The following is a 25,627-nucleotide window of genomic DNA, read 5'->3' as shown; positions in this document are numbered from 1 at the left end:
TTGTTGTGTGTTTTGATTTGGTGTGAGGAATATGGATAGAGGGGCTTGCTTTTATACATGGAGGGAGAGAGTGATGATTGATAAATGATAAGTATAGTATAGGTTTTTTTTATAAGCAATAAGTATAGTATAGGTGGTAGTTTAGTTATAGAAAAGTAGATTTGTTGCTAGAGAAGCTTTCACTTATCTGTCATGGAAAGGTGGTAGTACTTCATTGATATGGTTAGAGCTAGGTGGCAGAACTGTTTGATGAATTTTTTCTGTGGTGAGAAGATGAAGAGTATCACCATCAGGAACATTGAGATGAGATGTGCAAATGTAGAACTATTTTGCTTTCACTATCATTCAATCATGGGTTGTCATCAGTTGGATGCATGAATATATGAAAATGCAATTTGAAAGGTGTTGCAGGCTAGTACATAGGTTGAGTAATTTGCATCAGTAAGGAGGAATTGATGCTGGAAAGTGCAAGTCATTGTCTGACAGTGATGCTGTTAGAAAAAGAGATTTAGTTTAGGATGAAAGACATAATCACAAATTCACAATGCTAGCTGAGACAATGATATCTGGCTTGCTATATATTGTCTTGTCCTGATTCAAATGTTATATCTGAAAATTCATTCTTTTTCTGTTATTATTACTTGGTAAGGAACAATGGTCCAAGAAAAACATGGTTCAAAAGTTAAAAAAGTTTTCCTACAATTTAATTTTAGTACCTACAGAATATATTGTATAAATATGGTTCATGAGTGAACTAGTTAAAACATAGTCCATCATAAAAATGTCCCTAAAATATTGTTTTTTCCTTCTAACTCTTCCACCTCTTATCACTTAAGTCCAAGTGGCAGAGATTGATTTACTCTGACTATTTTGATTTAATCTCACATTTATTTCCTGGGTGTGTGGGTGATTTTGGGGTAATCAGAGTTACTGCTTGTAAGGAAATAAGTTAGTCGTTGAGTATGGGAATAGCCAAATAGCCAAATAATATCTATTTTGTGCAAATAGCCCAATCTTCTATCTATATAATATATATCTATATATATGTAAAGCACACTTGTGTTTTTTACATGCAATAAATGCATTAAATCATAAAAGCTCACATACTTTTATATTAAATACATTAAAAAATAAATAATTTAATAAATTAAAAACTGAAAAAAATTGTATTATAAAAAATTATTCAACTACTTATATTAAATAACAACATTCATAGACTTAAAATTGACTTGAGCTTTGCATTTAACAAATTTAAAAAATCAAAATTAAAAACAAAATAATATTTATTAATAATTAATTTAGATAAAATACTTTTAAAGTAAAAAACTTTATATATATATATATATACACATATCTATCTATATAAATATGTAATGCAGACTTGAAAAAATAGCATTCAACACATAAAAAATAGTAAATTTATTTTGAATTAAAAACATTAAATAAAAAAATTGAAAACTAAAAAAAAAAACTACACCAACTTTATTATTCATTATATTAATTATTAATTGTTAAACTTTTCAATTTCTCATATTTAAAAGTAAATATTAAAATTTAAAACTTTTCAATTTCTCTTATTTAAAATGAAATATTTAAATTATTTAAATTTTAATTATTCATTACAACTTGAGGTGAATTTTTTAAAAATAATAATAATTGAAATTGACTACCTTACATTAATGACAATAATAGATTGTTAATATTAATTTGTTTATATTCTTTACATTATTGTTAATAATAATTATAAATCTTATTAGTTATTAATCATAAGTTGAGAAATTTAAAAAAAATAAAAAATAAAACTTATTACTATTTATTACTTATAAAAAATAATTATTAATAATTAATATCGAAAAAATAGTTGAGGATAACTTGAGGAAGCATAATAGAGAAAAAATAATTATAACAAAATTTGAATAAATTTAAATTTACTAAATAATATTTTACGATCCTAAAATTATAACTTATTATAATTTTTAAGTTAAAATTATTTCAAGTTCAAAAAAAGTTAAAATTATTTTATTGTTGATAAAAAAGTATAAAAAAATTATGTTATTATAACTTATATTAAAACCTTATTACTTGATTTAAAATATTTTAAATTCACTTAAGGATTTTTCAAATTATTAAATTGGTTTTTAAAGATTAGTTATGATTGAAAAATAGAATAACATATGGGGACAATAATTGAGTATCAATGTTTACAACCGGATATATGATAAATCAGCACCTCTGCAATTGAAACCACAATAATAAACCTAAAAACAGAGAACCCAAATCAATAAAATATATTACAACCAAAGTTTTTAAAATTAATTTAATACTAATACAAAAGAAATTTAATTACACTGTAATAATTTTTATACTATATTAAAAAAATAGTGTAAATAAATCCGTGCAACGCACGGGAATTATTTCTAGTATATATATGTAAAGCACACTTGAGTTTTAGCATTAAATACATAAACAAAACTCAAGTGTTGCACTGTATTAAAAGCATCCAAGCAAAAAAAAAACTTTGTAATAAATATATTCAACAATAATAAAATTTAAATTTAAAAAATTTATATTGTCAAAAACCATTCAACTACTTACATTAAATAACAACGTTCATAAACTTAAAATTTTCTTGATTTTTGTATTTCACAAATATTAAAATTAAATTCAATAAGAAAATAATAGTTCTTAACAAATAATTTAGATAAAATAGTTTTAAAATTTCAATTTATATGTAAAAGAGACTTGAGTTTTACATTAAACCATATAACTCTCATACCTTTTTATTAAAATACATTAAGAAATAATAAATTTTCTTTGTAATAATATATTAAAAAATGAAAAAATTTGTATTGTAAAAAAAGTTCAACTACTTACATTAAATAACAACATTCATCAACTTAAAATTGACTTTAAAAAAACACTGAAATTATCTTCAGTTTTGCATTTGACAAATATTAAAAAATTAAACTTATTTAATAATAAATAATATGTATAAAATATTTTAAAATTGAGAAATGCCTTAAAAAGGTATTTATTCTTAACCATAACATATATGTGCATTATTGAAAAAAAATATTATAACACATTTTTAATCTATGATATATTAGTAAAAATTACTCGAGGAAGCATAATAGAGAAAAATAATAATGACAAAAGTGGAAGAAATGTTAATTGTGAGAGTCTCAAGGATTAATCTCATGGCTATCGACTGTGAGAAAACATTTGCAAACCAAATAAGTTGAAAAAAATTATTCACAATATAACATTTTAGGCTATTTTTTGTCAAAAGGGTATTTAAGTTATCACTTATTCTAATTCAAAAAGTTAAAATAATTTATTCTTCTTGGTCATGACATGTCACAGCAAATGACTTTCCATGTAAAAAGTATAAAAAAATGATATTAAAACTTATTTCATGGCATTAAATACTTATTAATTAACATTTTTTACGTAATTTAAATATTTTAAATTAAGTTAATACTTTTTCATATTATAAATAAATATATTTTTTAATTGTTAAAATTATTTCTGTGCTAATAATTAAATTTGAGTAATATTAATTATTTATACAAAAAGAACTATAATAATATTTATTGAAATGTCTTAACAAAAATTTTTATATTTATAATTAAAAAATATTTTAATTTTTATTTAGTTAAACTATAATAATTTTTATATATTGGTAAAAAATATTGTAAGTAAACCCGTGCAACGCACGGGTATAATATCTAGTAATATCTATTTTGAGCGTGGAACAGGAAATGTTAAATGTGTAAATAATATTTAATTTGGGGTTATAAGTCTAAAGAGACTGAAAATACTTTGAGCATGGGAATGATAAGTGTGCAAATAATATTTGAGGTTGTAAAGGCTGAAGAGGCTGAAATATTTATTGTAATATTTGTTAAAAGATAGTAGAAAATCCTAAAGTTATTGAGGAGGTAGCTTAAGTGAATAGGGTGAAATAGGATAAAACTTAAAAGTAACTAGTGTTCTTCTCTTTTCCCTCTCTATTTACTTATATGTTGATTTAACTAACAGGGTATGAATCAAGTTTTCAAAAGAGCAAAACATATTTGGAATGATTGTGGTTCCTTGCTTGAAAAACACCAAGAAGTGCTTGCATGTTCGGTGAACGCTTACATGGCACGCCCTCATCGTGGGGAAGATGACGTGGTACATGATATGATGTGTTAGTTGAGGGACTAAAACCAAATTTTACCAATTTTAAATGAACCAAAAACTTATTTAACCTATAAAATTAGATTTTCTATCCTTCATCTCTCATAATCACCAAGAACACTCAAATCAAGAACCAACTTACACCCAAACCATTTTGTAGTTCAGTATTTTATTTGCTTAAGTTAGAGAAGAAACTCTCTTCCCACAATTCCTTTTATTAGTCAAATTTATTCCAAAAAAATCATGAAGCAAACAAAAAAATCATGTAATTTATGGCCGTTATTTTTGCAAATTTTGGTGGTTTCGACCCCCCCTAAATGTAAATAATTATATGTACACACCTCAAAAATGAGGTGTAGAGAGGTGAAGGAAGAGAGAGATAGGGAGAAATGAAAGAGAAAGTAAAGATGTGGTAGGTGATTTGATTGATAGAGATAAAAGAAATAGATAGAAATGAAGGTGGAGAAGAAGTGGAAATGTGTGTATATATCATAACTCCCCTAAATGTAGTGCATTTCTAAACCGTTGTAAGTACCTCCGCAATTCAAAAAAAATATGGCAAGTTGACATCAAACCGTGGTTACAATCGACATTTAAAAGCTTTCGATTGGAATGACGGTGGTTTAAACCGTCACAATATGTTGAAGATGACAACAAATTTTAGCGGTCCCAAACTTTCAAAAGTTTGTGCACAAAGCTACTTCTATAGACAAAATCTAGCTTTCTGCATATTAATGTAATGCATGAATGACCAGATGCCTAGGCACATAGTATAATCAAAATTTATTCAATGTTTCCTAATATTGGCGATAAAATACACATACACAGGAGCCATCAAGATCAGAACCCAAGACGATCGACCAAAAAGTATAATCAAAATTTACCTGGCAAAGTAGTAATAGTTTTTCAAAAAATATTTCCTCTGCTAGGGCACAAACGCTTTGAGTAGCCACCACCCCCTTTGGGGGTTTTCTCCCCTATTGGGGGTTCCTTCTCCTTCATGGAGATCTCTTCCTGCAGTTAGGTAGGTTTCTTTCCCACAATAGGTGGGTTCTCTTCCACAATAGGTGGATCTGCTACCCAATAAGTGGGTTTTCTTCTTTCCAATCTGGTTCTTTTCCCCTTTTCTGTTACCTCTTGTCCCTCCCTCCGCCCTCCTCCACAACTGCCGCCACCTCCATGCCTCCGCCGCCCTCATCTCAACAACAACAACCCCCCTACTGCCCCCTCCATCATGCTCTCTCCCTTAGTTTCACCGGCAGCCACCTCTAGCCACCACATGAACCACCTTGTGGCCTTCTCCAACGCCACCACCGCTTTCACCCTCAACCACCATCCACTTCTTGGCCGCCATCGCCTGTGACGGCCCCCCTTGGTCTCAGCTCTCCTCAGATCTGATCTTCTGGTTTGTTTGTTGATAGCCTGGTAGCAGAGTTGTTTCTCTGTAGTCGGCAGAGCCGGCAAGGCTTTAAAGAAGAGACGTTCAAAGTTTCATCATCTTTTTGCTTCTTCTGCAGCATATCGCTTCTTGGGTTGTGCCTTGGTGACGCCGCCGTGTCCACATCTTCCACCGCTCCACCTCCTTTCTCCTGTGGAGGGCTAGGGTTTGGTTCCCTGTACGCTGTCGTTTTGTTAGACCAGATTTTAGTTTTAATGTTTCTGTTTCTGTTTCTGTACATGTGTGTACACTGTACAACTGTTGGCATAGCCATATGGTTACTGTTTATCTCTTGGGCTGTGTGGGATCAGCATGTTGCTCTTTGGGCCTTTGTGCCTTTCTAATGAATTGATCTTTGATCTTTGACAAAAAAAAAAAATTACCTGGCCTCCTGTACTAGCTATAGAATCAAACTTAACATAACACTTTAAAATTCATGTAAATATACAAAGATTTTGGGGGTGAGATACAATAACACTCGAATATCATATATCATATCTTAGTTAGACCCTTTGATAGTTCATATTGTGAACACCGCCACAAACACAGTGCTAAGAACAAGGAACACCCACTTTCCAGACATGTTGATTCTCACACAACCAGAAGTGTCAGTGGGAAGAACCTTCGACGATTGGTCAGAATATTCTGATGACGATAGATTCTCCTTATCAGGCTCAGGCACCTTCGCAGCATCTCTGGGCGCTGGCGCCAGAGCGGGCGCCGCCGCAATAGTCTTCTTAGGGAAAATTTCCGAAGGACCTTACTAACCTTATAAATAGCAAGATGCTTATAAGTATATATGATGTCATTGTTTGTGGTGTTAACTTGTCTCGTGGAAATGTTCACACTGCCACCATAGCTAATCACGTTCAGCTCCACCTTCCCGGGTTTGTTTCCTGCCAATGTTCTCACGGGGTTCACGAGGGTGTCAAAATTGGAGCTGGAGACAATGTATGGAAGAACATGGAATTGAAGCACCTCGAGCTTCTGGCCTTCAAAGAGGGTGTTGAGGGAGCCTGGTTTGAGTTCAGAGAAGGCGCTGTCTTCAGGGGCGAGTGTTAGAGATAAATCGACATAATATCCTACGGGATATTTCTTTATTTATTGATTTATTTTGTAATATGTCTCAGAATATTCTTAGCATATTCTGTAATTTTATTATTATAGCTAACATTGTCTACCTCACACACAATTTGGTGAGAGTATCCAATCTTACAGTATATCAAATTTAGGTTGAAACTCTAGCCTCCAAACTAATATTCTTAGCCTTCTCTCTTTTTCTGTGTTGTTGCCGTTTTTTTTCCAGTGTCGGTGCCATAATTTTCTGTCCAGCAGCCTCTACCAATCTTGCATCGAGAATGGTTAAGCCACTAGATTTGATGGTTAAGAGTTGGGAGTTGAGTTGGTTGATCAATTGGGTGGTTTTCATGGGGCGGATGAAGATGTTGAAATTGTTGGCTTTTCTTAGGATTCTAACGATGTTAATGGCGGTGGAAGTGTCACTCGGTGGTTGGGGGAGTGTGGGGACTAATGGTGTTGCAAGGGAGAGGTGGGTGGGGAAGCAGAGGGAGGTTGAACTTGTGCAGAAACAGGGGATAGTGCTGCTATGGTAATGGTGGGATAGAGCTTTAAAAGTACAATTGTTACTGAGATGGATAAGAGAGATTGCTTAAGCATCATTTTTGGGTTAATTGGTAAAAATTTAGGAGTGAACTAAAGTGGTTGTGATTGTAGTTGCAATGACTAGTATTTCATTGGTGTTTTGGATGGATGGAGGAATGGGGTTTTATTGAGGCCTTGGGATAATGGTGGAAGATAAACTGTTTGGTTAATTGTGATTTGTGAGGATATAGATATTGTTTTGTGGTGGGGGGGGGGGGGGATTAAGGTGTTGTCTCAATAATGACTGAGACAAGTTTGGGTGAGGGAGCAATTATGTTTTTTGGTTTGAAGGGACATGTTAAGTAGAGGGAGATGCAAAGCTTCCATAACATGTGAGTAGAATTGGATGCGTTTTGAGTGTATAGCTCATTTTCTTGCTAGGAGATTAAGATGGCTTGTCAGGGAAGAAAGAAAAAACAAATTTTATTTTTTAGTTATGGATTGAGGTTGCAGGGAAAACAGAGTGAGAGCTCGATTTGACATAGGCTTATAATCACATTGGATGTATGCATGTGTGATGTGTTGCTTTTATGCATAATCCATCTTCAAATCTAAATGATTTTACTTGTAGCTGATTTGTTGGTATACATGAGTCTATTGGACAACACCGAAAATTACCCAAAAATATGAATACCATATCTTTACATAAAATCTTATGGCATTTTATATGAGTTACATCTTCAATAAAATTTTCACCTCACTTATATTTAACCAATGTGTGACTCGAAGTCATATTTGAGTTCTCAACATTCTTTTAAATATATAATCATTCATTTGTCCTCAGTGTCTTAATTTTTGGAATAATTGTCAATTAGTGTGTGCAATGCGCAAGAATTGAATTAAAAATAAATTTTCTATAAAATTTAGTATGATATTTTAATTTAAATAATATTTTTAATATAATTTTATTATAAAATTAAAATGATTAAAAATAATTTCAATTTATATTAAAAACAATAATCATGATAATGATTAGGGAGGAAATGCGCGTGTTGACCATCTTGCTAAGCATGGGGCTAATCAAGATCAAGAGTTCGTGCCCATTGCTCTTCCTTTAGAGGGATTGGGGAGTCTTCTTGTGGCAGATGAGCTAGGAGTTTCGTTTCTCTTTTGCCCTGTTTGTTCCTTTCCTTGTTTTTTCTTTGCACCAAAAAAATGATAATGATTACTTTTATTTGGTTGCTAATTCAGTCACGAAATGTGGAATTTCTGGTAGTGGATGTCGATTCTCCTTATTGTACTGATGAATCGAAGGAGTCAGAAAAAAAGAAAGTACTGACAGCCTACACTGTCTAGTTACGTGGTCTATTTCATCATAAATTATTGAGTGTTTAGGTCGCCAACAAGTTTCCAACAACTTTGGTAAGTTACTAGCGGTTTTGGCCATTGTTAAATTGTTGATAGCTTTGCCAAAATCGTGGGTAAAAATTTACTTACAATGAAAATGCCTACAACTTTATAGTCGTTAGCTATCTTTTAGTAATTGTACTTTACCTACGAATTTTAGGGTTTACCTACGCTTTTTAGTTGTCAATAAAATGAGTTTTTTTTTTGCGATATACCTAAGATTTTGCATCATATGCAAATCAAAGAAACTCTCATAAATTTGAATCTCTTACCTCTCTGATAATGGACACAACTCCACCATGGAAGAATATCTAGAACTTGAAACAACTCAAATTTAAGTTTTTTTTAAGGCTTAAATACTCTAAGGGTCCCTGAAATTGTGCCCCGTACGAAAATAAGTCCCTGAATTTTTTTTTCCGATTCCGGATCCCTGAAATTGTTTTTTTAATCAGAATAAGTCCCTGCTCGTGGTTTAAGCCTATCTGGCATATTTTTGCATAGTCATTAAATCCACGTGGCTTTTATAATTTTTTTTAATTACACATAGATTAATAAAACAAAATTAAACATTTTAATTTTAAATTTAATCCCTAACTCTAATTATCCCTAATCCCTAAGAAATCAAACAGATCATCTTCAATCCAATTCCTCAGGTCCACCTTCTCCTGCAGATTTGTTTGCTTCAGCAACCTCCGACCACCGGCCACCACCGCAACCCACCCCCACCCCCTCTCCAGAAACCCACTCACCTCTAACCACCACCGCAACCAACCCCACCCCCACCCCAGAAACCAGAAATCCACTCACCTCTAACCACCACCGCAACCCACCCCCACCCCAGAAGAAACCAGAAACCCACTCACCCTCCAACTACAAAAAAATTGCCCCTGCCACACCAACCTACTCACCCTCCAACGAAGGGGCGTCTCCCAAACCAGTAGCAGAACCACCCAACTCTCCTCCACCATTTCTTTTTCTTTATTCTCCCAACCCCCATCATCATCCCAACCCAAAAACTCCAAATCTAAAAACCCAAATCCAGAATCACAAACCCCCAACATAGAGATCGAGAAAGAGGAAGCCAGAGGGATTCGATCCAGGGGTTCATGATGGTGATGGAATTCGACCCAAATCCAGAATCACAAACCCCCCAACGCGCTGGTGATTATGGATCCGGTGGATTTTCTTAGGCTGAAGAGGTTGCTTGGGGTGAAATCGTGGGGGGAAACGATGTCGTTTTGCTTCCGATCAGAGGGGTGGTGGAGATGGCGAAGGGGTGCAGAGATCTGAGGGAGAAGGTGCCGGAGAAGAAAGAAAAAAAATTGTTGAAGAAGAAGCTGAAAGTAAGATGAGGTTCAGAGGAAGAAGATGAAGGGAAAATAGTTGGGTTTAAAAAAAAAAAAGAAATCCACGTGGAAACTGTGATTGTGTAAAAATGAAGCCACGTAAGCATGAAATACGGGTAGGAACTTATCTAGATTAAAAAAACAATTCTAGGGATTCCAAATCGGAAAAAAAAAATTCATGGACTTATTTTCATACTCCATACAATTTCAGGGACCTCCAGAGTATTTAAGCCTTTTTTTAATGATACTATAAAGCTCATTTTCCACTTCAATGCATTACCAAGGTTTTAGAACAAGTTAATAGTATTCTCAAGTTGGATGCTACAAGTTGATCCTTGTTCCACATGTTCAGTTGTAAAATTTGTAGTAACTCAAATTTTATTTAGATTTTGTTTTAATGATTCTGCTGATGTGGCTCAAGATAAGAGGTGTTTCTTCGATGATACATGGCAAACTTTCCTTCTAATGATTTTTCCTTTTATTTATATTGAGATTGAGATTTAGATGTGGTTCCACTACTTGATGGTTAGAGTAAAATTTCCCTTGAAAAAAGAAAAAAGAAAAAGTGAGTAGGTGAGTAGGAAAGTATCAAAAAGCTTTGGAATAACATTAACTAAAAATTTAAAGAAAAAAAGAAGGTAATTCAATTCACACGTGCCCCACATAGAGTAAGTGTTGAGGTAAGTGAGAAGTGACACCATTAATTGCTTGGGCCTTTCTGATAGCGCCACATAACACAGTAGTCTAACACTAACATAACTTGAATTAGTCATAGATAGATAGGCATTATTATTCGCCGCAAATAAATCATCACAAAAATCTCGTATGATGAGTTTAGTGTAACTGAGTAATGAACCATATTTACACCAAACAAAATATGCTGTCCCTCCACCTGATGAACAAATGGGAAATGCTTAAGGAGAAGGAAGAATGAACAGAAAGTTTAGTTTCTTTAAGGTGGGGCCCATTTGGCCATTTCATAGAAAGCAACTCAATCTTAATGAGAGAGAGCGTAGGTGCTTCATTCAAAAGTGGTTAAAACTTAAAAATATTTTGCCCGTTTCAATATAAAAGTGTTCAGAAAAAGAAAAAACATACATATTAAAAGCATTTTCAATGCTAGTTTTGAGAAGTGAGTTTAAGTTAAGAACTAAATTTATTTTTTTATAAGCAAGAACATTATTAAAATAAGAATTAGCTCTTATATAATATAAACAGCATAAAAAAAACATTATTATCTCTCATATAATATAAACAACATAAATAATGTTAAAAAAATAAGAACTAAGAATTCGTGATTGAAACAAAATATGTAAAATTGTTTGAAAGTTGCTTAAGCACATATGACAGTACAGACACACATGAATAATGCTTAAGAACTTATCTATAAGAACTAACATTGGAGATGCTCGTAATGCAATAAATATTGTTAACTTTTAAAAATATATTATTTGTTTTCCTAGTTTGCCACTTAAGGTGCAACTTTGAAATTTTAAGTGGACGGTTATTATGAAACAAATATTTTTGCTCTAAGTGAACACTTATATTAAAATAGAAAAAGTACAATTTTATTACATTACATTTCATTTCTATTTTATCTCATTTTTACTCAATTTTCTTATATTTTTCCTATTTTTCAATCCTATCGCTTATTTCTCTTACTTCAATTAATATTAATATATAGCTCTAAAAATAGAGGTAAATTAAGTGTGAACATAACATGTCCTAAAAATGAGCCACCAAGTGGTTTAGTTATGATGGTACAGACAAGTTAAGTTAAGTACTTCTCACATGGGTGATGCTTAAGAGAGAGAAGGGGAAAGAGGTTGTGTTTTGTCTCTGTCTTTATCTTTGTCTTTGTTATCTGCTACCATTGTTGGGATTTCCCAAAGCTCTGTCTGAAGGTGGGGTGGGTTCAATGAAGCTTAGCTAGGGAGGTTATCAATTCATGCTTTCTGCTCAGAGATGCTGGCAACCTTTCTTCAATTCTGAGGAACCCTAATTCAGTGTTGTATGGTTCTTCTTCCTTTCTGCTGGGTGGGTGACTCATCATTCATGGCTATAATTCCTGGTAAGAATTTTCTGGGTCGTGTCTGATTGTTGAAAAGATTGTTTTTTTAATTTTATTTCTTGTGATTTCTGAGGACGGATTTGAATCCCTTTTATTGATCTGAGCTGGGTAGAAAGGTTTTCATCTGTGATGAATGTGAGCTTTATTTGCTTTGGATTCTCTCATGCATGTGGATTTGTTTTCCAGAATTGAAGGTTTCTCTTTCTCTATATGTTTCTGATTTGTGCCATTCTCCTGTTTGTTTTCCTACACAAATGTTCCTTCATTTTTGAATTGGAGGACACCCTTTTGGTTTGCCAAGCATCTGCATTTTGATTCAAGCCAGCCTTTGCATTTTGATTCAAGCCAACCTTTGCATTTTGTCATGTGTTTTGTGATGCTTATCAGCAAATACTTGCCTAATTTTCCAGGGTTGTTTTGCTATTTTAACTGAAAACATAAATTGTTGTTATGTTAGTAAAGATCATTCATTCTCTATCACTTATATTTGAAGGTTTAATTTTTTTCTTTAGCAAGGGGAACTTGATAAATACTTGTGCAATAAAGATGACGAGGCATTTATAGTTAATTAACAATTTGGAAGAAGAGTTGCCATGTTGTGCCACAGACTGCATTAAAAGTATGAGACTAACCATGTTCAAAGGCACTGTTGCATTGAAAAGTATATTATCTATTAATCTCCGAACTCTGATCCTCTATCCTTCAGTTAAATGCTATATGCCGTGATCTTTTAATGAGAATCTTTCTCTAGATTGAAAAAAGAAAAGAAAACTGTTGCAATACCTGGATTAATAATGAAACGCACGTCTGAATTGTGGGCTGTTAGGAAAGAAAATAACTTAGATGGTAAGAAAGATATGAAGAGAGTATACTTGAAAGAATAAGAAAGACAATTAGAGATTTAGACAATAAAGGTCAATTTCGCCAGGGGTTAAATAACAAAGTGTACAAGGGAAGCATTGTTTGGGAAATAATCTGAACTGAGCACATTTCTTTGGTGTAAAGGGGAAAATCCTTGGAGGAGAATTCAGAACACTACTTAATTCTTGATTTTCAATAAGAAAAGGTCTTCTTTCTTTCTTTCTGTCTTTCTTCCTTTCTTTCTCTTTCTGCCACTAATTTTTTTTCTCAAACTCGCAATCTCACGAAGTTTCTGTTATAGGAAAAAAAAAACTAATGCGGAATTGATGACATTGCTTTGCTTGATCTTTTAGGGTGATGCAAGTTGTACATTCAAAAGAATGATGATAGTTCCATATCTGAAGTATAAATGGATGTTATCCTATTACAAAGCTAAAATTTTCTTTATTTAGGTGTTTAAATGGTTTTATTATTATGGGGGCTTCCTGTTTGTGCATAAATGTTTTTTATGCAGTTTTTTTTTGGTTTAAAGTTTTTGCTATTTGGATAATAAGATATTCAAATTTTAGAATCTTTATACATCCTTGTGATGGATGCTCATCAATAATGTGGGGCTGTAAATTGATTATGTGATTTTTGTCTGGTAAAATATTTTTAATCTCACATATATGTCAAATTCATGCTTAATACCATTTTGAGGGAAAATGATAACATTGGAAAGAGATACTTGCATGATTGTTGTTTGGGTTATAGGATATATTTCTTTTTGCAAAATGATTCCTTTTGATAACATATATGGATGGATTTAATTAAGATTTTAAAGCTTGTTTGGGATCTTATAATTTTTTTAAATTGGTTTAATACATTCCTTTACTTTCTTATGCAGATTCTTAACCCTTACAATGTGATATTATGAGTTAACTGGAGTTTGCAGCAATGAAGTTTGTCAACCAGCAATTTATAGATGAAGAAATGCCTTACTTCATAAATTGGTTTACACTATCGCGGAGCTAGTTTTTTATAATGTTGGTAACATGTAGACCGGCAATAGAAGTTGTAAAGTGAAACTGCACAAGTCAGCAGCAATGTCAGTCGGCAATGACATAGAAGATTTAGTCGAGGATAATTTTGAAGGATCTAATGAAGAAAGACAGATTTTTACAGAGTTCTTTTCTGGTAACGACTTGTTTCAGTCTAACCAGAGGTCTCTTGTTTCTGGAGTTATCAACTTTGAACAAGAATCCAATAAAAGCACATTTAAATCATTTGGCTCTAGTAATGAAAACTCAGTTGTATGGCGTCCCTCGTCTTCAAGACCTACACATCCGGTGGAGGACATTAATGTAATTCAGAATTCCAAAGAGACTGCTCTGGGGTGTAATGTCATTTGTGACGACCAGAGTGATGAGGATGTAGTTGTCAAACGTATGAAATTTTCTCTGCATGAACGTCCTTGTAGTAGATCTAATTCAGAAAATTCTTTTTGTTCATCAGGACTTTCAACAGTAGTAGTTTCTAACCCGTCTCTTGCTGCTACGGACTGTGGTAATGAACCAATTGCATTCCGCTTAGTTGAATCTTCTAAACATGGTGTGATATCTAGCTGCTTCTTGTTTAAGCATGACATGTTACAGAGTAAAAAAGCTGCTACAGATGATGCAGATGATATGGTTTGTAAATCAATTACGGCAGAGGGGAATGTTGTCAAAGAGGCATTTGTAAGTAAAGTGGTTGCTTCTCCTGTTTCGCAGGAGAGCTTTGCAAACAGGCTTGTAGTTACAAGTCCATCAATGACCATTGTGAAGAAGTCTGGGTCTCCTTTAAATCCTGAGGAAATGCCAGAAGGGTTTCTATCTTCTAATATGGATATCCCAAATTCATCATCAAAGCCAGACAAAGAAGATCGTCGTGCTTTATTGCAGTTTCATTGTGTGCAGTTGCTTATGATGGCAGGATGGTCTATTGAGAAGCGCCAACGACCTAGTAGGCGTCACATGGATTCGGTTTATAGGACTCCAAAGGGAAAGCCCATTCGGGAATTTACAACAGCTTGGAGATTATGTGGTCAGGATTTGTCTGTTGAAAAGTGCAATTTGATGTATGCAGATTGTAAGGAGTGGACTGACATTAGCCAATTCTGGTCTGATCTGTCCTGTGCACTGATAAATGTTGAGAAAACAAAGACACAGTCAGATCCTGCAGCTATGTTGGCTTATCGATGGTTGCTTTTGGATCCTTTTGTTGTAGTTATATTTGTTGATAAAAAGATTGGTGCACTGAAAAAGGGAGAGATAGTAAAAGCATCTTGGAGTTTAGTTTCTGGTAAGCATAAGATGACACATGCTCCCATTGATTCAGCTCAGAAGAACATTGGTGGTGCTCCTTTTGATGAAAAACATGACAAAGCCTTTCTCTGTGATTCTTCTACAGCCACTGAAACCACACTAACTGCTTTGGTTAAATACCATGGCCATGATCAGAAATCTAATGGTAGCCAGGAAGATATGTATGTCATGCAACATAGTCCCAACAGCATGGAATGTAGCAAAATGTCTGTGAGCAAAAGTAACATGGATCTAGTCTCTTTACATGGTTTTGGATTGGATAGTGCCTGTACTCAGTCAAGAGCTTCCACTTTAGATATTCCTCCTGACTCGAGAAATTTGAACCAGGTACTTGAAGTGTCCAAAGTGAATGCTGTTCATCAAGCTAATATTAGAACTTCCAAATGCTTTGATAAAGAGCGATCAGTTCATCTGAAAACAAATCAAAGAATCGATGGAGATGTACCAATGGACACGTCAAAGAAAAATAATGCAAATGGTTTGAGCCACGACATGGTTCATTCTCATGATTCAAAAGCTATTAAACAGTCTGAATGCAGTGAGGAAGAAGGAATGGAAAAATCAATGGCTACTCTATTCAGAATAGATAACACACATTCTGACACAAATTTTATTCTTAAAAAGAAAATGCAGAGGAAGTGCAAAAGGGTATCTGAAATCAAGCCAAGTACAGCAGACCATAGTCGCATGCTGGGCTCAACTGATACTGACCGGGTGCAGTCACAGAATCGTGATGCATGTGGCACTCAGTTAGCTTTGGTCGAGGTCCATAATTATCAAGTTGACAATGCTGGAAAAAGAAGAAACCATGGAAAGTTATCATCTGTCAGTGAAATCCAGCAACATGTTAGGAAAACAAACTACTCCATAACTGAAACAAAAAAGCCCAATGGATGCCTGATTAAAGATGATGATCTATTAGTATCAGCAATATTCAGGAATAAAGGCTTTAGCCCAAAGAAAATTCGAGGTAGTTATAGACCTAAATCCTGCAAGAGAAAGTTTAAAAGCCAAAAGGAACGGTGCAGGTTGCTACCCAGGAACCCTTGTAATGGAGGAAAGCACAATAAGGATGGCAAGAGGTATTATTTGGGACAAAGGACACTTTTGTCCTGGTTGATTGAGCATGGGGTCATATCTTTGAATGATGTGATTCAATACCGAAACCCTAAAAATGGTTCTGTCACTAAAGATGGTAGGATCACCAAAGATGGTATTATTTGTAAGTGTTGTGGTAAGGTGCTGACACTATCAGAGTTCAAGTTTCATGCTGGGTTTACACTAAGTCGCCCCTGCTTGAATCTTTTCATGAAGTCTGGTGAGCCCTTTACAGTGTGCCTCCTTCAAGCATGGTCAGCTGAATATCAAGCCAGGAAAAGTCTGAATCAAGCTGTGCCTGTTGATGAAAGTGATAGAAATGATGACTCGTGTGGGTTGTGTGGTGAGGGGGGTGAGCTGATATGCTGTGATAACTGTCCATCTACTTTTCACCTGGCTTGTTTGTCCACTCAGGTTTGTCTGCTTTCTGGTTTATGCTAGTTTCTTTCTTTTGTTTTAATGAATTATTTTCTTTTCTTCCCCTGTCATTGCTAAAATTTGTTTTGAGTTTTTATTATTACATCCTCCTGTACCATTTCTACACTACATATGTACACCTTTACATATATGGTGATTGCCGATAGGATTGATTTGTCAGATCCTAACATATATGGTAAATTGGTAATGGTGATTTTCTATGTTGCATGAGCGGGTTCTGTCACTTCTGTGAACAAGAATAATTGATCATTGGTGAAGTTACTACAAGTCATGGTGTTAGGGTTCCAAATTATAGTCTGTGGGTTTGTTGTGTTTGGGCATGAGTTTGATTTTATCCGTTTGCTTTTGTTATTTGCTTTGGTATTGAGTTGCTTTTGTTATTTGAGTTGGGCCTATGTTGGTCTAGAGTCGTTTGCTTAGTAGGGTTAGTTTATTATAAATAAGAGTTCTCTCCTTAGGTTAGAGTATCATTTGAGTATTAGATTTCTTTTACCCTCGGAAGGAATTCTTCCTTGGAAAAGGTTCTCCTTTTTGTGAATCCATTAGGATTTTTTCTTATCCCTCTCTTTCTCTCTTCTCTCTTGTTTATTTTCCAGTTTTAAATATTCAAAAATACCAAAAATTATTCTTGTTCCCGCCTTTTACCTTGTGGCTACTGTTAGTGTTTTTTAAATCCTAACACATGGACTATTATATTTTTCTTGTTTTTTATGATATAATAGCAAATGATTAACGAGCTTTATGCTTTTTTTGGCTGCGATTTGATAAGTAGATTAGTGACTATTTTCTCTCTTTATATTACATTTGATGGTATGGATGAGTTGCTTTGAGTTATCAGCATATCTAAATGTTTATATATGTTGCTCCAATATGCATGCTTCTTTATATGCCATGCATTTGACTATTAATGAAGTCCTCTTGTATATTGTTTCGGTTGCTGTGGATGTGGCTAGTCTTGGAATAATGATATAAGTTTTGTTTTTATACATCAGGAGATCCCTGATGGCAATTGGTACTGCACAAACTGCACCTGTCGAATATGTGGAAATTTGGTCAATGATAAAGAGGCTTCAGATGCGTTTGATTCATTGCAATGCTCACAGTGTGAACATAAATGTAAGTCATATTGCATAATTGATCTTATGTTTTACTTTTAAATCTTTCTGTAGTGCCTGTAGATAGACATCAAGTTCTGTTACTTATACCATATAAACATTTTTTGTGTTTGACCATTTTTAAATAATTGTGATGTTCCTAGTTTGATTGATGGTTGGTTTGACTATTTCATTACTACAATTGTTATTTGTTAATGTTGTCATTGTTATTACTTTGGGGGTAAGGTTGCATGCATTTGACTCAAACTCCACCACAATGGTGGAAAGCCTCATGCTATAACTTCCTTGTTAGTAATTTATCATAATATGCAGTTTCTTAATCAGTTTCTTAATTTGATTATGAAGAAAAAAGTTTGTTTACATTTTTCCTTTTTGATGCTTCAATAATGATTCCATCTGATTATTATGAACTTTTAATGAATAGATCATCAGAAATGCCTGAGAGAAAGAAATAAACAAGAACTCACAGTTTCAGACACTTGGTTTTGTGGTCAGAGTTGTCAGGAGGTACTTTATGACAATTTCTTAATTTTCTGATTTCCATTTGAAATAGGTTTCTTGAATTAGCAAATGATGTCTACACGTCTGTTATGTGCCATGATAACGTCGTGCCTTGTAATCTGTGCCAGTCAATCAACTATCTATCATATTCAAAATTGTGGTTTATGTTTCAAACTATTTGCAAACTTTGAAGATAATCTTAGTGATAATTTCATTTTATTCTGTCCGGATATAATTTTGGTGATTCTAATAATTGAGAGGTGTAAAATTTTGGTGATTATAATATTATGTCATGTACCAACTATTTCAAAATCTTAAGATGTTTGGTGAAGGATCATAAATGGTATTATATGTAACAGGATGTAATGTAGACTTCACATTAATGCTTGTATCTTGACACCAATGGAACAAAATCTACATTATTTGGCATAGTTGATTTTGTCTCTCTCTGTTGATATAGACAATTAGACATAGTTGCTTTTGTGATATAACACTGGTGCTTATGGTTGTCCTAAAACATCAGTCTCTGTATTCACACTTTTAAGAGGCATCCTCTTTGAGGCAGAAGGAGCAATTGCATTACTCCTGCTCTTTTTTCCCCTCTTTTATTACAATAATATTATCGAGCAGCATGAATTTCTTATTTTACTGTAATGCTGGTTGTTCAGAATTACAGGTTTACAATTAGGCAAAGAAAAACAAAGGCTGACAGCGTGCTAACGTTAGACCGTTGATTTTAGATAATGTGTTACAAAATCCTAACCTGACCTCTTATTTACAATAATAAATAAGTACTGCTACTAGCTCAAGTCAAATGCCTAACAATAAGACTGAATAACCTGAAAACCCTATCATATCTTAAGGGTCTTGTTTATTAATATCCTTAGGGCACTGATTATGAAATCAAGATTTGGCAAGTATTTATTTCAAATGTAATATTTATACATTGGTAATGAAGAAAGTCCAATGAATTCCGGAAGCAGTACCCCAAGGGTACCTGTTAGTATTTGTCATATCTTAATACTTGTATTCAAGGACTTGACACTCTGGTATATGCAGGTATACTCTGGTCTCCAATCTCAGGTGGGGTTAGTTAATCAAGTTGCTGATGGCTTCTCATGGATGCTTCTTAGATGCATTCACGACGACCAAAAGGTTCATTCTACCCAAAGGCTTGCCCTAAAGGCAGTATGCAACACAAAATTAGCTGTCGCCCTCACCATCATGGAGGAGTGTTTTTTGTCAATGTCGGATCCAAGAACAGGCATCCAAATGTTACCCCAAGTTTTATACAACTGGGGGTGAGTGCGACATCACTAAGACAAATTTCCCTCCTCTTGTGTGCTTCCTTATTTAAATGTGTCAAAATAATCTGCCACTCACCAGTTATTGGGGTTTTTTATTTTATTATTTCTTTTCATTTTAATTTGAGAGGCTTTTATTTCTGTGACTTTCAGGTCTGAATTTTCTCGTCTGAACTTTCAAGGGTTTTACACCGTGGTGTTGGAGAAACAAGATGTATTAGTATCTGTAGCATCTATCAGGTAAAACATAATCTATAGATAATTCACCTTGCGCAATTTGTGGTATGATTTGGCGTCGTTAAAATCCCTTCTGTGACATTTATGTGAAATGACTTCATTTCGGCTATGCTTATAATATTGGAAGGCAAGTATTTAATCGCTTTTCCATTATGCTCAAGCTTACCCTTCCCGTAAATTTATGAATGAATCAGTTTATAGTCACATTAACTTTAATTATATGTGAAATAATATCTCTTTTACTACATTGTTCTTGAGCCTTTTACTCCTTTGCAGGGTGCATGGATCTTCAGTTGCTGAGATGCCTCTAATTGCAACTTGCAGTCAGTATCGTCGTCAGGGAATGTGCCGACTCCTTGTTAGTGCAATTGAAGAGGTATAATTTGGCTGCAGTTTCATGCATCCAAAATTTGTATTCAAACAAAATTGATAGTAAAATATTATTTCAGTTTCACACTTGTTGACGAATACTTCCTTATCCAGCCTGGAAAATTGATATAGATATATGCACTTGATCACTTCTTTTATAATATGTATTTATGAGTTTGAAATGTTCCCCCACTCACTTTGCTTCTTTTGGCTTTCATTAACCGCTTTTTATGTTCTAAATATATTTCTTTCATGAGCAGATGCTAATATCTGTCAAGGTAGAAAAGCTTGTGATAGCAGCCATTCCTGATTTGGCGGAGACATGGACTAAGGGCTTTGGATTCATACCTGTAAGTGACATTGAAAAGCAAAGATTGAAAAGAATCAACTTGATGGTTTTTCCTGGGACGGTGTTACTTGAAAAGCCCTTGTATGGGAAGCAGAAAACTGGAGGTAATTTTTTGTTTAATGTATTTGGTTACTGTCCTCTTATTGCAAATACTTGTTAAAATCACAGTTTTGTCAACTGAAACAGGACTCTGTGATCAATCAACTTTAGCATCAAATGAAATGACCAAAGTAGGTATCTGTTCTGAAGAAATTACCTTATTGCCGCAAGATGTTCGAAACAAACCTACCAGTAATGTTGGTGCTAATTCAGAATATGAACCTGTGGACAGCAAAATTCAGTCAGACTATAAGGCTGGCAGTGAAACAAGCAGAGAAGATAATACTCAAACTGTTGAGACTGCTTTAGGAGCCAAAGAATTAACAGAAACAAGTAGCTGTTATAGAGGAAAGACTGTGATGGTAGGTGGATCAGAGAAATCTATGGAAGGAACCAATCAACAGGAGTTGAGCACCAGCAACCAAATGCAAATGGCAAGTGAGGCGGTACAGCAATCTAGCGAAAACTGCTGTGCTAACAAAGATGGTACTGAGTCAGGTTTAAGAATTATTGAGGGCAAGAATATCAAAATTGATGAAGTGCAGGAAAATGCTTTGCATGGCCAATTTTCAAGTATGTCCTGCAAGACTTTTTCAGGCAGCAATTTTGACATGGATTCCAATATTGAATGCTCATTGATGTATGATGAAACAGATTTTTTAGGGACATCTGGAAAGTCTGCATCTGGAGTAGAGTAGATGTTTAGAGAAGTGGTTTGATGTTCATAACAAAATTGTAATTTAGTAGTACTATATGTTAGGAATGCTAACCTCAAATTGTTGAAACATAAAATGGGTTCAATCTTCAAGGCAATGAATTAAAGGAGTTAATTGTGACACATTTAAACTGGACTAGTATATGTAATGTAAGATTGAGCGGAGGTAAAAAAGATAGATCGTGTCCTTGCTCTGCTTAACGAATTTTGGAGGTAACCAAAGATACGATGGCAAAGAAAGGTATGCTGCTCCAAAATAAATAGGCACTGTTGCGATGCTTAAATCATCTTACTTATGCCGCTGTACTTGCTTAATTTATCGATTGGTTAAGCATGGGGTCTCAAATGCTTAAATCATCTTATTTATGCACCTCAACTTGCTATCATAATTTATCTATTGGTTAAGCATGGAATCTCAAGTCTGCATACCTTCCTTCTAAGCTTAGTAACCCATGGATTTGGGTGGAAGCTCGTAAAACAAGAAAAATAAATAAAAGGAAACAAGAACCGAAACTAAGAAATAAGGACTGCAAAAGATGAAGTTTGCAAAAGGTGCTTGACATAATCTATTCTACTAGTATTTATAATAATTCCGAGCTTCAAATTCGGGCTTTTCTGCCCTTCTTTTGGTGTCTGACAAGCCCAAGCCTAATAGAGTAAGTGGTCTTTGATTATATATGACGTCCATACTTGTGATGCAAGCTAAAGCCTAATAATGCTTTACTTAGACTATAAACAGCAAGATGAGCAAAGCGTAGCTGAAATCCGCTCTATAAAACAACAAATCTCCTCTCTTTGGCAGCAAGAAGAAAAGCACTGGGGCCAGAGGTCGAGGCTGAAGTGGTTGAAATGGGGGGACTGCAATTCTAAATTCTTCCACGCCACGACGATCCAAAGAAGAGGTAGAAACAGAATTAACAAGATCAAGGATGGAAATGGGGATTGGAAGGAGGGAACAATGGAAATCTTAAAGGCTGTAGAAGATTATTATGGGGACCTCTTCAGATCAGTGGGACCACGGGACATTTCTAAAGGGATAGCTGCTATTCCTAAGCTTGTTCCTCAGGCATGCAACGATAGCTTGGATGATATAATCACTGAGGATGAGATCAAATCTGCAGTTCATAGCTTGGGTGAACTCAAAGCCCCCGGGCCTGATGGGATGAATGGACTCTTCTTCAAGCAACACTAGGAAACCGTGAAGAATGATGTGTGCCAAGCAGTTATAAGCTTCTTCCAAGAAGGGTACCTGCCCCCCTTTATCAATGAAACGGTGGTTGCTTTAGTCCCCAAAGTAGACAAACCTGAGAATATTGGACAACTGAGACCTATAAGTTGTTGTAACTTTCTCTACAAGGTCATAACGAAAATTCTGGTCAACAAGCTCAAACCCCACATGAACCGACTTGCCACCCAAGCTCAAAGTGCTTTCATTAGCGGAAGACAAATCCAAGATAATATTCTCATTGCTCATGAAGCGTTCCACTTTCTCAAGAATACGTGCAAGGGCAAGACGGAGTTTATGGCTATCAAGTTAGAAATGAACAAAGCCTACGATAGACTGGAATGGGATTTTTTGAAGGCTTGTTTGACCTCCTTTGGCTTCAGTGAGAAATGGGTTGATAGAATCATGCAGTGTGTCACGGGGGCCTCGTTCAGGTTCAAGGTTAACGGAGAGGTTAGCAAGAGAGTCGTCCCTCAACGTGGTATTAGGCAAGGATACCCGCTGTCCCCGTACCTTTTTGTTCTAGCAGCTGAAACCATGTCCCATTTGCTACTGAAAGCTCAAGAGGAAGGAAGGATCCAAGGGCTGAGGATGGCTCCCGAGTGTCCCCCAATCACACACCTTTTATTTGCGGATGATTCGCTGTTTTTTGCCAAGGCAAATCGCGAAGAAGCTTACCAGCTCATATCAATCTTGAATGATTACACCTTGGCTTCTGGACAAATGATTAGTATTGAAAAATCAGGAATAATCTTTAGTCGCAATACACTCTCTTCCACAAAGCACCAGATTTCTTCTATTTTGAGAATGAGTGCTTGGGACTCTCCAGGCAAGTACCTGGGTCTACCAGCTGAGTGGGGCAAGTCGAGGAACAACACGCTCAATTGGATCAAGCTACGAGTCCTTGATAAAATTGATGGATGGAAGGAGAAACTCCTCAACCAAGCCGGTAAGGAGGTGCTTATTAAAGCAGTTCTTCAAGCTATGTCTGCCTACACTATGTCTATCATCCGCTTTCCTCAGAATTTCTGTCAGGCCATTTGTGCAAGTATTGCCCGGTTCTGGTGGAGGAGCCCTGGCAAGGAGCGTGGCATCCATTGGAAGGACTGGCACTTTATCTCCAAAGCCAAGTGCAAGGGTGGGTTAGGCTTTAAGGATTTCAGCACCATGAACCTGGCCTTGCTTGCTAAGCAGGCATGGAGGATCTACACACAGCCAGATGCTCTATGGGTGAGAACTTTGAAGGGCCTCTATTTCCCTAATTCTAGTTTTCTACAATCCGGTAGGACAGCCAGGAACTCGTGGGGATGGCAAAGTATACTCCAAGGAAAAGAGTTCCTCAAGGAAGCGGGCTTATGGATCATTGGTGATGGTAGTGAGGTGAAAGTGTGGAAGGATAAATGGGTCTCAGACCAAGTGCTTCAAGCTCCAGAGGCAGGGGATGCTGAGTTGACTGTCAATTCTCTCATCCTTCCTGATGTGAAACAATGGAACCTCCCCAAGCTACTTTCTACTTTCCCACGTCAGATTGCCTTCAAAGTGTTTCAGATCCCACTTAGCCTCACCCAAGTTCCAGATAAATTGTGTTGGCCCCATACGAAAGATGGTGAGTACACTGTGAAAACCGGGTATCAAGTTGCCTACTCTCTAAAGGAGCAAGCCAGGGGCCCCCAACCACATATCCTAAATGATCCTATTTGGAACCAAATTTGGGGCATCCAGGTCCCCTAGAAAATCAAGATGTTTCTTTGGAAAGCCTGCAATGAAGCTCTGCCAGTTAAAGCTTCTTTGTTTAGGAGACATATCGCCCCTGATCCAGTGTGTTTCATCTGCAATCAGGATGAGGAATCTGTCTACCATCTCCTTCTTGGCTGCCCTTGGACCCGAGCAGTTTGGCTCTCTTCCCAGTTACATGTTCAACATCTGCACCAAGGGAGTCTCACAGTCAAGGATTGGCTTACTCAGTTAGTGATTCGGTTGCAGGAAAACAGTGAGGATCTTAGTAGAGGATTAACCATAGTCGCTTACTACTTATGGGGGATATGGAAAGAACGGAATGAGTGTCACTTTCAACAGAGACCTCCTGACCCTTTGGGAACCACTATCAGAATCAGAGCTAGCATGCTTAATGGGATGGAAGACAACACCCCCAGCCCGATACCTACCCAGGGAAGAAAGCCTAATTATCAAGCCAGATGGGATGTTCCACCACCATGGACACTTAAGCTGAATGTAGATGCAACATACTTCAAAGAAACATGCAAAGGCTCGATTGCAGTAGTGGTGTTTGATGAGAAGGGCACCAATGTACTCTCTCATTCGAAAACAATCTGGGCAGCGTCTCCGCTAGCGGCTGAAGCTTTAGCTGTTCGTGAGGCCCTTCTTCTGGCTATGAACCTGGAGCTACCCAAAATTTACTTAGTCTCGGACTGCCTCAATTTAGTGTCATTGATTCGTGAGAGAAGAACGGATTGGAAGGTGGAAGCTGTGCTTCGGGATATCCAGGACTAGCGCAATTTGTTCAGAGTGTGCGGCTTCTTCTGGGTTCCACGCACTAGATACTTATGTGCTCACTATGTGGCTAAGCAACATTTTCAGGATTCGGCTAGGAGTGACTGATGGCAGCGGTGGTTCCTTGCACTTTTTTAGATAAGAATTTGTTTGTAAGGCCCGGTCGGGTTTCCCTTAAGTTAGTCCAAGCTTCAGGTTAGATTAGGCTTGTATGGTCCTGCCATGTAGGCAAGGTACCTAGAGTCTTCAAAGTTTACATTGTTTTTAGCTTGGATGTAATCCTCTAGCTGGTCTTCAACTTCTTTTTTGGAAAGTTGTTCCATTGACCAAAAAAAAAAGACTATAAATTTTAAAACTTTTTCTTTATTAATCATAACATCAAAACTTTATATTTCTTTAAGTTATAACTCCACT

The 25,627-nt window shown here is 35.5% G+C and overlaps 2 protein-coding genes and 1 pseudogene across 3 annotated transcripts; 2 read left to right on the top strand and 1 right to left on the bottom strand.

The window, feature by feature from the left end:
- Nucleotides 1–6,034: 6,034 nt before the first annotated feature.
- LOC130742517 (fasciclin-like arabinogalactan protein 11) lies at nt 6,035–7,361 on the bottom strand (annotated as a pseudogene).
- A 4,377-nt stretch (nt 7,362–11,738) lies between these two features.
- On the top strand, nt 11,739–21,600 carry LOC130745947 (increased DNA methylation 1). Of its 2 annotated transcripts, XM_057598401.1 has the most exons (10): nt 11,739–12,046; nt 13,794–16,764; nt 17,781–17,904; nt 18,328–18,410; nt 19,464–19,705; nt 19,862–19,948; nt 20,222–20,321; nt 20,575–20,767; nt 20,850–20,893; nt 20,995–21,159. In XM_057598401.1, the coding sequence occupies exons 2-10, from the start codon at nt 13,993–13,995 to the stop codon at nt 21,013–21,015; spliced, it is 3,666 nt and encodes a 1,221-aa protein (XP_057454384.1). In that variant the 5' UTR covers nt 11,739–12,046; nt 13,794–13,992; the 3' UTR covers nt 21,016–21,159. The 2 variants fall into 2 exon arrangements, with proteins under 2 accessions (XP_057454384.1, XP_057454383.1); XM_057598400.1 differs by having other exon boundaries at nt 11,741–12,046; nt 20,850–21,600.
- A 2,842-nt stretch (nt 21,601–24,442) lies between these two features.
- Nucleotides 24,443–25,213, top strand: LOC130743760 (uncharacterized). Its single transcript, XM_057595988.1, has one exon. It carries the CDS (start codon nt 24,443–24,445, stop codon nt 25,211–25,213), a length of 771 nt encoding a protein of 256 aa, XP_057451971.1.
- The last annotated feature ends 414 nt before the right edge of the window (nt 25,214–25,627 follow it).

This window comes from Lotus japonicus, chromosome 3 (assembly GCF_012489685.1).
Source record: "Lotus japonicus ecotype B-129 chromosome 3, LjGifu_v1.2".
In the NCBI taxonomy this organism is placed as follows: domain Eukaryota; kingdom Viridiplantae; phylum Streptophyta; class Magnoliopsida; order Fabales; family Fabaceae; genus Lotus; species Lotus japonicus.
This window is presented reverse-complemented; position numbering and strand designations above follow the sequence as displayed.